This window comes from Cololabis saira, chromosome 11, assembly GCF_033807715.1.
Source record: "Cololabis saira isolate AMF1-May2022 chromosome 11, fColSai1.1, whole genome shotgun sequence".
Classification (NCBI taxonomy): Eukaryota; Metazoa; Chordata; class Actinopteri; order Beloniformes; family Belonidae; genus Cololabis; species Cololabis saira.
The window spans coordinates 9,838,964-9,854,710 of NC_084597.1; the positions used below are offsets into that span (position 1 = coordinate 9,838,964).

General features: G+C 35.4%; 2 protein-coding genes across 2 annotated transcripts; one reads left to right on the forward strand and one right to left on the reverse strand.

Annotated features, from left to right (window-relative positions):
• Positions 1-1,145: 1,145 nt before the first annotated feature.
• Positions 1,146-4,613, reverse strand: nxnl2 (nucleoredoxin like 2). Its single transcript, XM_061733269.1, has 2 exons — positions 4,162-4,613; positions 1,146-2,396 (listed from the first exon to the last, which is right to left on the reverse strand). The coding sequence occupies exons 1-2, from the start codon at positions 4,461-4,463 to the stop codon at positions 2,228-2,230; spliced, it is 471 nt and encodes a 156-aa protein (XP_061589253.1). The 5' UTR covers positions 4,464-4,613; the 3' UTR covers positions 1,146-2,227.
• Positions 4,614-7,232: 2,619 nt separating this feature from the next.
• On the forward strand, positions 7,233-10,282 carry gng10 (guanine nucleotide binding protein (G protein), gamma 10). The gene is made up of 3 exons (XM_061733270.1): positions 7,233-7,474; positions 9,427-9,554; positions 9,639-10,282. The coding sequence occupies exons 1-2, from the start codon at positions 7,394-7,396 to the stop codon at positions 9,550-9,552; spliced, it is 207 nt and encodes a 68-aa protein (XP_061589254.1). The 5' UTR covers positions 7,233-7,393; the 3' UTR covers positions 9,553-9,554; positions 9,639-10,282.
• The last annotated feature ends 5,465 nt before the right edge of the window (positions 10,283-15,747 follow it).

Consider the following 15,747-nt stretch of genomic DNA (forward strand, 5'->3'; position numbering starts at 1 on the left):
ACACAGGCCTAGTTGGCACATATTGAAATTCCTCCACAGATCTTTGATAGGATGGAGATCTGGGCTCTGAGACGGCCAGTCCAGGACCTTTTGGTATCCATCAAAAAGTTTTGGATGAATTCAGGTGTATGCTTTGGACTATTGCCTCTGTGGAAGATCCGGCAGTAACTAAAGTTAGACCGCTGGACCTCATTACAGTATTCTTCTGAATATCCACAAAATCACCCAAACAGGGTTCCCTGTGAAGCCGTAAAAAAGCCCCACGTCATCATGTCCCACCACCACGTCTCAATGTGGAAACTGTTCCTTTTCTTTCTTTTTTTTTTGAAGGCCTCTCCCTTCCTTTGCTGAACAAAAACACCATTTATGTTTCCCAACGACTTAAGTTTGGTCTTTTCAGACGAAAAGCCAAGACTTTTAAATCTCAACCCCATGTTTCAGACATTCACGGGCAAACTTTGATGTTATTCTTGCACAATCCTCTTGAAGGCCACTGCACCTTCTATGACACACTAATTATAGGGACAAATTCAAAACTAGTTTTATGTTGAAAAGTAAAACAAACAGAGGCCTTAACATTAAAGAATGTCTTATGGTGTGAATTGTTTTAAATTATGAACTTTATTGGGTCACTCTATTGGGGAAATGCTCTATTACACTGTAAGAAAAAAAAACGTTTTTACGGAAAAAAACTGGCAGCTGTGGTTGCTAGAATAATACTGTAAAAGATACAGCGGATTGTAAAAACACATTACAGAACAACCTGTGAATTTAACAATTTTAAACTGCAATCTTTTACAAAATAACATTATACAATTAACGTACAAAACTGGTAAATTCAACATCCATTTTCAGCCAAATTAGCATGACTATGCCTTCATTAAAGCTATTTTCTCCTGTACAATTTACGTGCAGCCATTGCTTATTTTACGTCTAATCCCATTAAATTTCACATAGATCGTCAAAATAGAGGCATTATTAATTGGTAAAAGCCTCATTACCTAGTACTTAAGTAATTAAGTACGTCTTAAGTAGGCTATAAGACAGTAATTTGACTGAATTTTTCCGCTTATTTTATTAAAAGATTGTGTGTTGCATAACATATTTTGTAGTATTAATAGCGGTGTTTTGTTGTGAAATACATAGGCCTACTATCATTGAATTCTTTGAGTAATGTCTTCATTAAATGAGTTATTACACGTTAGACAGACAAACTCTGACACAATGTCAACAAAGATTTTCATCTGTAACATTTAACGTCCTTCACCGTTGCTATTTCACAGTTTTTACGGTAATTTCTACGGGCTTTTCTTACAGTGTAGTTCCTTTTTCTGTGTATGTGACCTGACTGAAGCAGGAGCACCACCCTCTCCCTGAGACGACAACCAGGGCATTAGCAGCTGTGAATTTTTTGAAAAAGACCTACAAGGCAGTCAGAGCTGGCGAGACAAGCCCGTGCAGAGACATCATAAAGTGATCACGCCTGTTGGATGTTGTTCGTACGAAGTGATAACAGCGATGTCAGCACACACCAGGGAAACAGGCAATTAGGCCCACAGATGTGAATGTGCTAGCATGCTGGAAAAAGATCCTGGGGGATTTCTGCCAGTTAATGAGACTGAAGAAAGTCTGTTTGTTTGCTCTTGTCATGGGCTTTTTGGAAGAAAAAAAAAAAACAAACAGACACATGAGATAAATCCATAAAAATCCAGGATATTGTTCTATTTCTTTTATATTATCTTTATTACCAACTCATAAAAAACAAGATATAAAAATATACAAACAGCTCCACTTAGTACTACAGTTTTGCTTTTTTTTTGGGGGGGGGGGTGCAAGCAAAGCTCAACTTGTTAAGGAACGTAAATCAATGTTATCTTCAAAATAACCTGAGGAACTACAGCAGCTGTTACTCACACTGAAGACACACTCACTCTGATGGATATGCCTGAGATATGTATTTAAATGCATAGCATGCTTGAGCAAGGCTTGCAACTAAAGCAGAAGAGTCTGTTTGCAAACCTGTCGACAAACAGTGACTTCGGTGCAGCTGAACCAGGGTTAAGTGTATTAACTGAAGGATTTCTAGTACTAAAGGGCTAAAAAAAGCAGGGAAACAAATCATTATTATGCATCATTTTGTCTGAAAAGAAACATCATTTGCTATTTTTCCAGAGTTGAACTGAAGCGACAGGTTTTTCAGCTCTCTGAAACTCTGCTCACTCCACGTCTAAGCCTTGAAGTTCTGAAAGATCTCCGCTGCGTCCAGCCAGGTCCTGAAGCAGGCCAGGCCTTTGTCTCGGATCTGTTTTCTGCCTTTATCCGTGATCACGTCCCCGTTCTCCTTCACGATCACCAGTTTGGGAACCGCTGTGATCTTGTAGCGCTGCTTCAACTCACTGGAAAGACACAAGAAAAACATGTTTAACAGAAAATGTGTAAAAGCAAAAAAAAAAATCTACTTCTCTATGGAAAACGCTGCATCTTCTGGGATGATAAACCAACCAATCTATTTATCATTTCATAGAGCAAGTCCTTTACAATCGTACTTCTTAATAACCCTTTAAATTACTTTTGATTTCTTACCAAGTAATCTACAGCAGTTGTTTGTTTTTTCGAATCCAGAAGTTATAGATTATAGAAGGAAATATAATTTCAAACATCAGTATGCAAGGACCACTCTCAAGCAGATGTGTATATCGGTTGTGGGAGTAAAACTGTGGAACTCTCTACAGAATGATTTAAAGGAATGTACAAATTTACTTACTGGTAGGTTAAAAAAAATGTATAAAGATAAAATATTTAAGTTATATGATCATAAATAGGCTGGGACTTAAACAGTACTATTGATATATGTGGTTGGTTTCTATTTAAGTGTATATTTTAGTGTAAATATTGGTTACATTGACTGTTCTTTTAGTTTTGGTATTGAATAAGGGGCAGGTAAAATAAGGCTTGTCTTCATCCTGCTCCTTTTCGGTCATGGGTGTGTAGATTGAAGTGTACAATGAAATGTACTACTGTAACATTGTCAAACTATGCACTACCATGCACGAAATAAATAAATAAATAAATGAATAAAATAAAAAATTTCAATTGATTGAGAAGAACCTGCACACAACACACATACAACATAGAAATACCTGCATTAATTGCACATCAGGTGTCAAGGTATTTAGATTAGGGCTGTTCGGTTAATCGATTTTAAATCGTAATCGCGATTATGTAATTAGAACGATGTTAAAACGTGAAACTCGTAAAATCGATTTTTCACTTTTTTTTTTACCTTGTCTGCACACATATTAATGATTGATACCATATTAATGATTGATGGAAATACCTCTCAATACCTGCGACAAGTGCCCCATCGGAGAGGCTCTTTAGTGTAGGAGGGGCCGTTGTAACATGCCACCGGGCATCCCTCAAGCCAGATGCCGTAGACCGGCTCGTGTTCCTTGCAAATGTGAATAGCAAATGTAATGACTGACATTACACACCTCCACCTCCTTCATGGGTTGCATTATTATTTAGCATGCAAAGACCCAGTTTAGTTTAATTAGAAAATGTCTTGTTTTATTTAATTGGAAATATAACTTACTGTATGTTTGCAAGTGCTGATTTGCTGATTTTTTTTTCAGAGATAAAACTTTATATTTTATTATATTTTTTAAAACTTTTTTTCAACTTATTTTACAGAGCTTTGCACTTTATTCATTCATTTTAATAAGAGCAAAGTTTGCACTTAAAGCCCAATGGGGCAAATGTTCAATAAAAAAACAGCATATTTGAAATCATTTCTTTGCCTTTTGTCAATTCACAAAATAATCATAATCGTAATCGAAAATCGGATTTTGAGAGAAAAAAATCGAGATTTTATTTTTGGGCAAAATCGAACAGCCCTAATTTAGATATTTACAAAAACACCTATATAGAATTAGATTAAACATAAAATTAATGTTGCATACTGTCCCTAGGTTAAGGTACAGTAGGAAGACTTGTGTGTCTGGCCTGTATCTTAACTTAATCCCTGGCAGGGTGACCCCCTTTACAAGCATTTTACATAAGCCCAATAAGCTTTACAGTGTTTAACCCTCACAAGGTGTAAGTGCAGATAATTACTCTGATAATTACACTTAAAAAGAAAAGGAAACAAATGATACTGACTGTTTATATTCATCCGTCCAGGGCAGAGCGAGCCAGTCTCCGTGCATGTCGTGGTAATATTCAACCATGTCATCAGTCGACTTGTCAGAAGACACAAAAACTATCTCGAACTGTGCAGGTGGGTCGCTGTCCTCCACCAGCTCCGTGTAGAAATCACTCAGCACCGGCGTGAAGTCCCGACACGGGGGACACCATCCTGCAGAGAAGTAGATGCCCACCACCTTGTTGCTCAGCGCCTCCTCCGGGTCCACGAAGTCCCCGTCTTTGTTCAGGAGTGTCCGCCCGGAAAACACCTCCACCATGTCTGCTGGAGTCTCACTAAACACCTGCAGGCTGCTTTAGCTCATGGTGGACACCTAGACTGTCAGGTATCTGGAGGAGGAGGGCTCCAGTAATGTTTACCTTCCCACACAAGCTACTTACTCCCAATCCCCATAATCACATGCCGACCAATGAGGAGGCAAGGAGATCCACGTGGGTTTCCCACGGATCTGATCTGCAGCGATTGCTGCACGACATCCTCCGACGCTTTACGGTACACCCGAACCAACGCATGCGCATCGTCACATTAGTGAAATAAAATAAAATAAATAAAATAAAATAAAATAAAATAAAATAAAATAAAATAAAATAAAATAAAATAAAATAAAATAAAATAAAATAAAATAAAATAAACAGAATTTATTCAGGTATATGCAGAAAAACAACATAATTTGGAAGTATTTTTATATTCTTCATGGTCAATATAATTGGACAATAATAACAAATGTGTGCAATATCTTTGTATTTTTACCTCAAAAATTTAAAATTAAAACAAAATAAAATAAAATAAACAGAATGTATTCAGGTATAAACAGAACACAACACAATGTGGAAGATTATGCAAAATTCTATTTTTCTTTAGTAGTATTTTGATGTTCTTCATGGTTCAGCTCCACAGTATTTTAGTCCAGTCTTATTGCAGTTACAATCAGGCCTGCCCACAGTAGTAAATGGACAATAATATCAAATATGTGAAATATCTTTCTATTTTTACCTGAATAATTTATTATTATATTTATCATGTGCAATACCATCCCCATCCCTCATTCAGCACAATTACACTGTACTCATTCATACATATCCTACATGTTTTTGCACTGTATTTATATCTCATACTGCACTATTTTTCTTCTTCTGTATATATATATATATATATATATATATATATATATATATATATATATATATATATATATATATAATCTAAATTACTACTTTCAGTCCTTCACTCGAGTCCAAAAACAACACACAACTGAGCTTTTGATAGTTTTATTGAGTGATTTTGATTGTCCTACAATGTTATCCTATACATCCAATATCTATACCTGTGTAACCCTTTACAGGGCCTGCTGGATCCAATACTAGCTCTCTTTCAGGTGAAAGGCAGAGCTACACCATGGACAGGTCATCAATCCAATGCAGGGCCACACATACAAATAACCACACATGCTCACACTCACTTTTATAGGCGATTTATAATAACGAATTAATCAGAAATATATGTTTTTGAACCCAATAGAGGAAGTACCTAGAGTAAACAAGCACAGGGAGATATTGGAAACTCCACACAGAATGACCCCTGCTGGGAGTTGAACCGAGAACCTTCTTGCTATGAAGCAATAGTGCTAACCACATATCCATCATGCTGATCTATTGTATCGTAATTGTCATATTAAACTTGAATCATTTACCCTATTCCAGATATTTTGTTTCTGAATATATTTGTCCATTTATCTTAAATGGAAAGCACTTTTGGTCAGATCATGACGTTATTGATTAAAAAAATAGATTTAATTTTTCATTTGTTGTTTGTTCAAAACCAAAGTCAAAATTTACTTATTTAGACTTGCTTTTGGCATGTAAGATCACTATGTCCCTTTTTTCTGTTTTAATTTCTTTTATTGATATATTATTATTTCTACTCCATTTTAATGTGTTTTAGAATCAGAATCAGAATCAGTACCAGAAAGATGTTTATTGCCAAGTAGTTTTTTAACACACACAAGGAATTTGTTGTTGTGAAACCACAAAACCAACATGTTGTACATTCTTTTTCTTTTTTTAAGTTTATATTTTTATTGTATTTATGTATTGATTTGTATACTGTCCTGAAGCATGTTGGTGAACTTAAGTTGTTGAAATGTGCTGTATAAATAACAGAGGTTGGTAGTAACGAGTTACATTTACTCCGTTACATTTACTTGAGTAAGTTTTGTGAAATTTTGTACTTTTAGGAGTAGTTTTGAATCACTATACTTTTTACTTTTACTTGAGTAGATTTGTGAAGCAGAAACTGTTACTCTTACCGCTACATTAGGCTACTTTGAGCTGTTACTTTTCTTTTATCCCTTTTATCCGCGTACGCGTCAATCTCATGACATCACTGGGTGATTCTTCAGGGAAAATGTTTGTTTTTGCATGTTTTGTCACATTTACACAGACTCAAACACACACAGAGTTTCTATGAGTTCATGGGCTTGTTCTAGTTCTGCCTGATTAAAAAAGAAAAGTACAAAGGCTTGAAATTTTGTGCTACTTGTGCTTTTTTAAATTTTTTTATTCTGTTATTATTTTATTTATTTTATTATTTATTAAAGTACTTGAATTTACTTTAATATTTTTTTAATTTAAGGTATTTTTTATTTTTTAATAATTTTATTTTATTATTTTATTGATTTAATTTGCCTGAAGATGATTATTTTGTACTTTTGTCTGTTTGAATGGTTGTGTTAAAAAAATAAATCAGACGTTACTCAACAGTTACTCAGTACTTGAGTAGTTTTGTCACCAAGTACTTTTTTACTTTTACTCAAGTAATTATTTGGATGACTACTTTTTACTTCTACTTGAGTCATATTATTCTGAAGTAACAGTACTTTTACTTGAGTACAATTTTTGGCTACTCTACCCACCTCTAATAAATAAAGAAAGCTTGATCTGAATTCATTGTTCCAGCACTTTTACAGCTCTTCAGTTGTCTAAGTGGCGCCTGTGGAAGTCAGCGCGCTCCTGTCCTTCCTTGTTTCTTCAGTGTGGTGCGCTGAGGTCACTTGGAGAGAAACTGCAGGCCATTCTTTTCTTGTCCAGCATTTCCTGCCCTTTGGTGGAGTCAACTGCCCGTGTCTGGAAGCCGAGGAGCATATTTTCTGTTACAAGGGAATTTTTCTCCACCAAAACGAATTCTGCCGACATGTCCTCTAATTCCAATTTATCCAACATGCGACGGTTGGTGGAACAACTGAAGCTTGAGGCCAGCGTGGAAAGAATCAAGGTAAACAAGAGCGGGTTAAAGCTGACATGTCTGAGGAATAGGACACTCTGATGTTTACTCTGGTTTCCTTTTTTTAATTTCACACTCTTTTATGTGTAAGGAATGAAAACTGGTAAAAAAGTATATTCTGTATAGTGTAATGTTTTGATTTTGTGGCTTTATGAAAATAATTCTTGAGTTGATACAGTAAAATCATTTTATACAGTCCAAAAAAAGTTTAATCATCAATTCAGATCACCCCAAATGTTTCGATACAGCTTCTAAAATTTGAAAAACAAATGTTGCCTTTTCTTTGAGTATTAAATAAAATCTTGAATGTATTCTTTATTTTAGTTTGATTAACAAACAAAGAAAAAAAACAAAACAAACATTGCCTAGTTGAAAATTTGTGCCATGGGTTGCTATGATTATATTAGATTTCTTTTTCCCATTTGTACAAATCATTCAAATTATTTATGGAGAACCTGTCAAGACGAAACAGGTTATTTTCCTTAACGTCAAAAATGAAGCTCCAAGTTATTAGTGTAAAAATCCAAGCAAGCATCAATATATCAGTAGTAATAACATAAAGATATAATATTCCTTTGTGTGATTATACTTACATCCATTAACCGAAGTGGTGCTCTCAATTTAGCAGATCTGATGAAGCATAATTGCACTAATATTCTTACTTTAAGAAGGTGCTGACCAGTCATCCTGTCTGCTGGTACAAATATTAATATGTCATCAATATCTGCTCCTTTACCAGTATTTTCTTAATATAATCTTTAGGTATGATACTGCCTGAATGGCGAGTTTCTCAACCCAGTCGCCTGAATAACCGACAGAGGTGTCAAGTAACGAAGTACAAATACATCGTTACTAGGGCTGTTCGATTAATCGATTTTAAATCGTAATCGCGATTATGTAATTAGAACGATGTTAAAACGTGAAAATCGTAAAATCGATTTTTCACTTTTTTTTTTTTTCAACTTATTTGACAGAGTTTTGCACTTTATTCATTCATTTTTGGTTTAATAAGAGCAAAGTTTGCACTTAAAGCCCAATGGGGCAAATGTTCAATAAAAAAACAGCATATTTGAAATCATTTCTTTGCCTTTTGTCAATTCACAAAATAATCGTAATCGTAATCGAAAATCGGATTTTGAGAGAAAAAAATCGAGATTTTATTTTTGGGCAAAATCGAACAGCCCTAATCGTTACCTTACTTAAGTTGAGATTTTGGTTATCTATACTTCACTGAAGTAATTATTTTTCAGACGACTTTTTACTTTTACTCCTTACATTTTCACGCAATTATCTGTACTTTTTACTCCTTACATTTTAAAAACAGCCTTGTTACTCTATTTCATTTCGGCCTTTAGAAAAAAAACTATCCAGTTAAATTGCTCCATCCGGATAGAGTGAATTTGGTTGTGGTTGTTTCAGATGTTCTTGTCCAGTTTTGTTCTTACATCCGTTCCCTCAGATTCCTGCAACTAAACTTGGATGTACATTCCAATAAAGGTTAGGATAAATGATAACATGCCTCTGAAGTTTGACTTTTTGCACCATTACAATACTTATAGGCAACTAGTCATCATATCTCCTGCTCTCTGAAACACATGTTAATGCTCAATAGTACACATATATGGTTCTTTAATATATTTGCATTATACTAAGATGCATTCATTTTCAATGGCTTTTGTCCTTAATGGCTTTTTTCCCTCTTACATTACTTTTACTTTTATACTTTAAGGAGTTTTGAAACCAGTACTTTTATACTTTTACTTGAGTAAAAAACTTGAGTTGATACTTCAACTTCTACAGGAGTATTTTTAAACTCTAGTATCTATACTTCTACCTGAGTAACGAATGTGAATACTTTTGACCCCTCTGATAACCGACATATTATTCATAACTGCGTGTGGAAGTTTTGGTCTACAGGTGAATGTTTGTGACTGTGCTGTCAGGTGTCTCAGGCGGCTGCAGAGCTGCAGCAGTACTGTCTGCAGAACGCCAGCAAGGACGCCCTGCTGGTTGGAGTCCCCACAGGTAGCAACCCCTTCAGAGAGCCACGCTCCTGCACCGTGGTGTGAAGGTCAGAATCCACACAGTTTTCCTTTGTACTTCAACACGTCTTATCCCAACTTGGCTCCAACTGAGAAATATCCGACTTTTGCAGAGGAAGAAGATGTGGACACTACTGTGGCAGCTCACTCAGAGGAAATGGACTTTCTCTCTCTCTCTCTTTCTTTATTTTAACCAGAATTATATGTTTTAATGTTTTACAACAAAACTGAAATCTTCATTTATATGATTCCAAATGAATGACTTGTTAATTCAAATGTGATTACATTCTTAAGAGCTTCGTGTCAGCCTGCTTCATCTCAATCTTATGATATTTGAATACCTTGTAAAAGTTAATTTGTTTACCCTGCGTTATAAAGAAGACAGTGTCGGAGTCGTACAGTGATTATCTCTGAATTCTCCCGAGCGGATGTTTCTGGCTGAGCTCTAAATGACGCTTTGGAATTTCATCTGAGCTTCCTGATGTTCAGCTTAAGTTAGGAATGCAGCCAGAGAGAGGAAACTGAGTCTTCCTGTTTCAAACTGCAAGGACGCAGCGTAGCATTTCCATCAACCTTTGAACATTTTCAGAGCCAAGCAAACCAGGACAAATTAGAAGTAAAAACAACCAATTTCAGCGGTGTAAAAAGTGGATAACAAGTGTGAATGATGGCCATCGTATTTCAATGTATGTTCCCACATAAAGCAGGATCTGTTGTCTTATTTATTTGTATGTTCTCATATAAAATGTAATTTTTACTCAAGATTTGTCATCATTTGCATGGAAACACTCAAATTCAGTATTTAACTGCTCTTTTAGTTCTTTCTTTTTTTATCACTTCCTTTTCCTCTCAGTGCACAACTCAGAGATGAGTCTCAGTCATTTTCTGCCTTCGATGCCTTTTGAAAATGACCTCAGGTCAAATATCCTAAACAATGGAATCATACAATTTTCCAGCTTTTACATAACCCTTTTTTAATCTTACAAGGCTGTAGGATTTGTCAGCCTTTTTACAAAGCTGACAAACGTGTCTCCTTCAGCGAAGAGGCCACCTACTGGACATGTGGGTCTGGTCCAGACCAGTCGAGGCATGGTCAGGGCCGGTTCTAGAAAATAATGACTAGGGCTGCATCTCAGATCAGAGGGGGTGCCCATGCCTGGCACGTTATTCAACACTACATTATGCATTTTCCCATAATTTCAAGCGGAATGATAATAGCAAAACAAGAATATTTAAAGCCTATTTCAAATGCTTTCTTGCAGCAATATTGCTGCAGAACAAAGAAAATGCTACAATTATTCTGGGCTATCTCACCCATCAGACAATCTAGCAACAGATGTTTCTTACCCTGAAGATAAAACATAGAAATTCAAACTAATTTTATCTATACAGCTCAAAACTATCACTAAACATGACAGTCATTTCAAGTGGAATGATACCAGTCAAACAATAATATTTAAAGTGTCTTTCAAGTGCATTTTTACAGCAATATTGCTGCAGAACAAAGAAAATGCTACATTTAGTCTGGGCTACCTCACCCATCAGACAATCTAGCAACAGAAAATAAAACATAGCAACAAAAATAAATATAACCATAAATATACAGGACTGTCTCAGAAAATTAGAATATTGTGATAAAGTCCTTTATTTTCTGTAATGCAAAAATGTCATACATTCTGGATTCATTACAAATCAACTGAAATATTGCAAGCCTTTTATTATTTTAATATTGCTGATCATGGCTTACAGTTTAAGAAAACTCAAATATACTATCTAAAAAAATTAGAATATTCTTGGAATCTTAATCTTAAACTGTAAGCCATAATCAGCAATATTAAAATAATAAAAGGCTTGCAATATTTCAGTTGATTTGTAATTAATCCAGAATGTATGACATTTTTTTTTTTTTTAATTGCATTACAGAAAAATAAAGGACTTTATCACAATATTCTAATTTTCTGAGACAGTCCTGTAAACTTGCTTGCGTCGTTGTGCTTGAACCACTTCCCCTACGCCGTAGGCTACGCCGTCGATTTAACGCAGAACCATAAATCAGGCTTGACGCGTGTCAGTTCTCTTTTCGTCTTTTCAACTGAGCATGCAAACACATAAACTGAGGGTGCAATGCATGCTTATGCACCCTCGTAGAACCGGGCCTGGGCATGGTGCCGCTTAATTTCTATCATACTGCTTTTGGCAGAGAAGAGCCCAGCCATATTTAACACATAACCTCAAAATACAACATAGACTGCCTGAAACAAACACATTAACACATACGTTAAAAAAAAGGCTTGCAATGTACTGAATATGATGCTCATGGTTTGGAGTAGAAATGGGTACACTTAATGCTGACTGAAAAATAAATAGATTTGATCCACTACATCCTCTGCAAGGAACCACTGAGAGGCAGTAGCATTTCAGATTAGGTTTCACAACATTTCAAAATCTTCTGTGATAGAACTGATGAGAGGCTGAGGTTTGGACCAAACAGTTTACAGTGCATGAAACATATGATGCATTATTCATAATATTAGATTTGGTCCTAATATGACAATTGAGAAAACAATTATTGGCAACAGAAATGCAAAGAGTGATCACTTGATTAATGTTGATATAGCTGACTCATCTGAACCAGGCAGACATCACTGTCTCCATTTAAACTGATTCAACCTTCACTCTTACGTAAGACACTCCAGAGAACACAGCTGGATGCCCCAACGGCGCTCACATGGATTATTGGTTATCCACCAAATAATTTATGAGACCAAAGGATTATGTGTCCGAGACGATGGCCAAGAGCACAGCGGACTGCAGTCTCTAATTATATTTTCACCCTTTACAAGTCCGATTTGCAGTCTAGACCACTGTCTCCCAACCTGGGGTCCGGGCCCCCCCTGGGGGGGCGCCAGAGATGTCTGGGGGGGCGTGAAACTTTGTCTGCTTTGAGGATATGCAGTTGTAAAAATTATATTTGCGCATGTTAAATAAATAAAAAAAAATCATAATAACACACCTAATGGAATACTACGACGGAGTATTAGGGCCAAACTAAGACAAAAAAAATTGGAAATTACGAGAATAAAGTCATAATATAATGAGAATAAAGTCGTAAAATTACGAGAATAAAGTCGTAATGTTGCGAGAATAAAGTCGTAATAGAATAAAGTCGTAATATTATGAGAATATAATTTATGAGAACTCTAACAGGAAGAGCTTCTTCTCCCTGTGTTAAAATGAGGAATATTGAGCATCTTGTGAAGTTATATTTATATATTTATAATATATTACGACTTTATTCTCGTAATATTATGACTTTATTCTCGTAGTTTTACGACTTTATTCTCGTAATATTATGACTTTATTCTCGTAATTTTACGACTTTATTCTCGTAATTTTACGACTTTATTCTCGTAATATTACGACTTTATTCTCGTAATTTTATGACTTTATTCTCGTAATATTATGACTTTATTCTCGTAATATTATGACTTTATTCTCGTAGTTTTACGACATTATTCTCGTAATATTATGACTTTATTCTCATAATATTATGACTTTATTCTCGTAATTTTACGACTTTATTCTCATTACATTATGACTTTATTCTCGTAATTTCCTTTTTTTGTTTTTTTGTTTGGCCCTAATACTCCGTCGTAGAATACTGTAATCCAAGTCTGTATAAACCCACTTAGTATTTTAAAATGACCAAAATATATTTCTAAGTTATTTAGCAGGATAAAAACTTAATAACTTATTATTATATTATTATTCAACATTTAATCATACTACTACACCGACAGGTTGTTAAAGGAAAAATGTTAAAAATGTTAAAAATGTTTGCGCTCATATTAAAAGAGACATTTTTCAGAAATTATTTTATGTCCTTGCAATTATTTTCTGTGTGTATTTTATACATTGGTGACACAAAATGAAGGTGAGAAAGACAAAGTCATCTGTATACAGGATAAACCAAAGAGAAATGTATCACAAAAACATAATTAATGTTCATTTTTTCAATTAAAGATTTGTAACGAATCACTTTACTCTATTGGTGCTAGTACGTACGGGTCGGGGGGCCCGGCTGGTCGTAGACACAAGTAGGGGGGGCTCCAAGGAAAAAAGGTTGGGAACCACTGCTCTAGACAACTGCAGAAGTACCCAGACGATTCTGCTGTTGTGGGATTTCAGTGGTGGAAGCTGAGTACAAATCATTTTGTCATTTGGTATGAAAACAATCACCTCATCTCTGACATGTGCAACACATATTAGATATTGTTTTTGCATTTCAGTAGTACTAGGACGAGGCCAAACATTATTTCCATCCTGGGAGGCAAGCTGGAAGTGATGGAGGACCAAAGATGCCCAGGCGTTCACTTGGACAACAACCGTACCTGCAGATACAACATTGAAACTGTCTGAAACGGTCTCCATGTAGGGACAGAGCAGGCACTTTCTGAGGAAGCTTGGGTCAGTTTTATCTGCGGTTGTTAGTTGGGGCAGCTGCATCAGAGCTTCACGTAACCATCTGATAAAGTAGGCTGGCTCTGTGCTGACCATTTTTCTGGAGGCCCATAAAGAATAATGTTGCAGATGTTTCAAAGCATAATGAACAACAGTGGACACCTTCTACGTAAACTATTGAGTGGTTTCAGGTGAAGGCTTTTTCAACTTTGCCGCAATAAGGAATGCTACAGAGCTTGATTCCTGCAAACTGCAATAACCCTAATAAGAAATTGTCTCTGTGTGGATCCGTTCAGGTTCCTTTTGTCATCTTTATAACTCAAGTTGAGCTAATTCTTGCACAGCTCGGTTCAATGTCAAATTGGTTGCATGTTCTCCCTTATCGTGCCATACATGTCATATTGTGTGGAGGTTTGGGGGAATACGTATAGAACTTATATAGACCCTATAGTTAAACTCCAGAAAAGAGCTGTAAGAATAATAAATAAAGTTTCTTATCGTGACACTACTAATAAATTATTTGTAGAGTCATGCATATTAAAATTCATATATATTGTATATTTAAAAACATTAGAAATGTTGTTTCGAGTTAAGAATAATAGCCTTCCTGCTTGTTTTCAGCATTTCTTTAAATTAAGAGAAACAAATTATAATTTAAGAAGGCTGTGGGTCTTTGAAAGATGTCGTGTGAGGACTAATGTTAAATATAGATGTGTTTCATTTTTGGGAGTCAAATTATGGAATCAACTTAGTGATGAAGTGAAACTGTGTAAATCTCTGTTGAATTTAAAAAAAATATTGAAAAGTAAAATAATTAAGGATTACAATGCTAAATGATTGGAATATAATTTGGTTAAGCAGAACAATTTAAAGGGAAATTTATCTTTTTGTTTCTTTTCATATTGCAGATAATCTGGGTTTTCTGTTGGAAAGTACAGGGTAGGCAAATATAAGCTTTGGCTTCAGCCTATTCCTTTTTCGGTTATAGAGTTTATTATTATTTTTTGTGTGAAACTGATGAGTGTAAACTTGTATGAAAGTGTTTTGTCATTTACACACACACACACACACACACACATAGTTTGAATTGCAAATAATGTAATGTAACCGAAATAAACAATTCATTCATTCATTCATTCATGTTTTGCGTGCACAATCCGTAGACAGACACACGAGAGGCTGGTATAAGGATGAACTTAACCACGGGGTGGAAACAAAGCAGAGACAATAGAAAACATCAACAACGACAGCAGCAGTGAGAAAGTAAGTTCTTTCAAGTTTTCACATGACAAAACAGTTTTATGCTCAGTACTTTCTATATGGTGAAAGTGTTAAAGTCTGCCTACTGGTGGCCAAGTTTAGAAAAGCTAAAAGTATTCAGACCAGTGTGTGAATCAGAGCATAAATGTATCAAGTTCCTCCGGTATAATGGGAGACTACAAAGAAGTATAGTCAAATCTCTTTGTAGAAATGCTCAGTTAGAGGCCAAACATGTGGAAGATTCTTGCATGAGGTTTGATGAAAAGGGCCACATAAATGATTTAAAATGCATACTTAAATATGATGCTCAGACAGACTACATCACTATAAGCAGCATTTAACTGCTGCACTTAGTGAACGAGTTAATGAAATGCACTTTTATGCTGTTGAGGGCTTTTATCTGCAGCTGAGCATTTATGTGCTCACTGTGCTTTTTGTCTGTTAGATTTTGCCTTTAAAGCAAAATGCTAGGCATCTGATTGATGTAACTGGGTAAAAAGT

Coding starts and splice junctions, on each gene's coding strand:
- nxnl2 (XM_061733269.1), bottom strand. CDS start 4,463: ATGGTGGAGGTGTTTTCCGGGCGGACACTCCTGAACAAAGACGGGGAC. Junction 2,397..4,161: donor TGGACGGATGAATATAAACA/GTCAGTATCATT, acceptor GTGTCTTTCCAG/TGAGTTGAAGCAGCGCTACA.
- gng10 (XM_061733270.1), top strand. CDS start 7,394: ATGTCCTCTAATTCCAATTTATCCAACATGCGACGGTTGGTGGAACAA. Junction 7,475..9,426: donor CCAGCGTGGAAAGAATCAAG/GTAAACAAGAGC, acceptor CTGTGCTGTCAG/GTGTCTCAGGCGGCTGCAGA.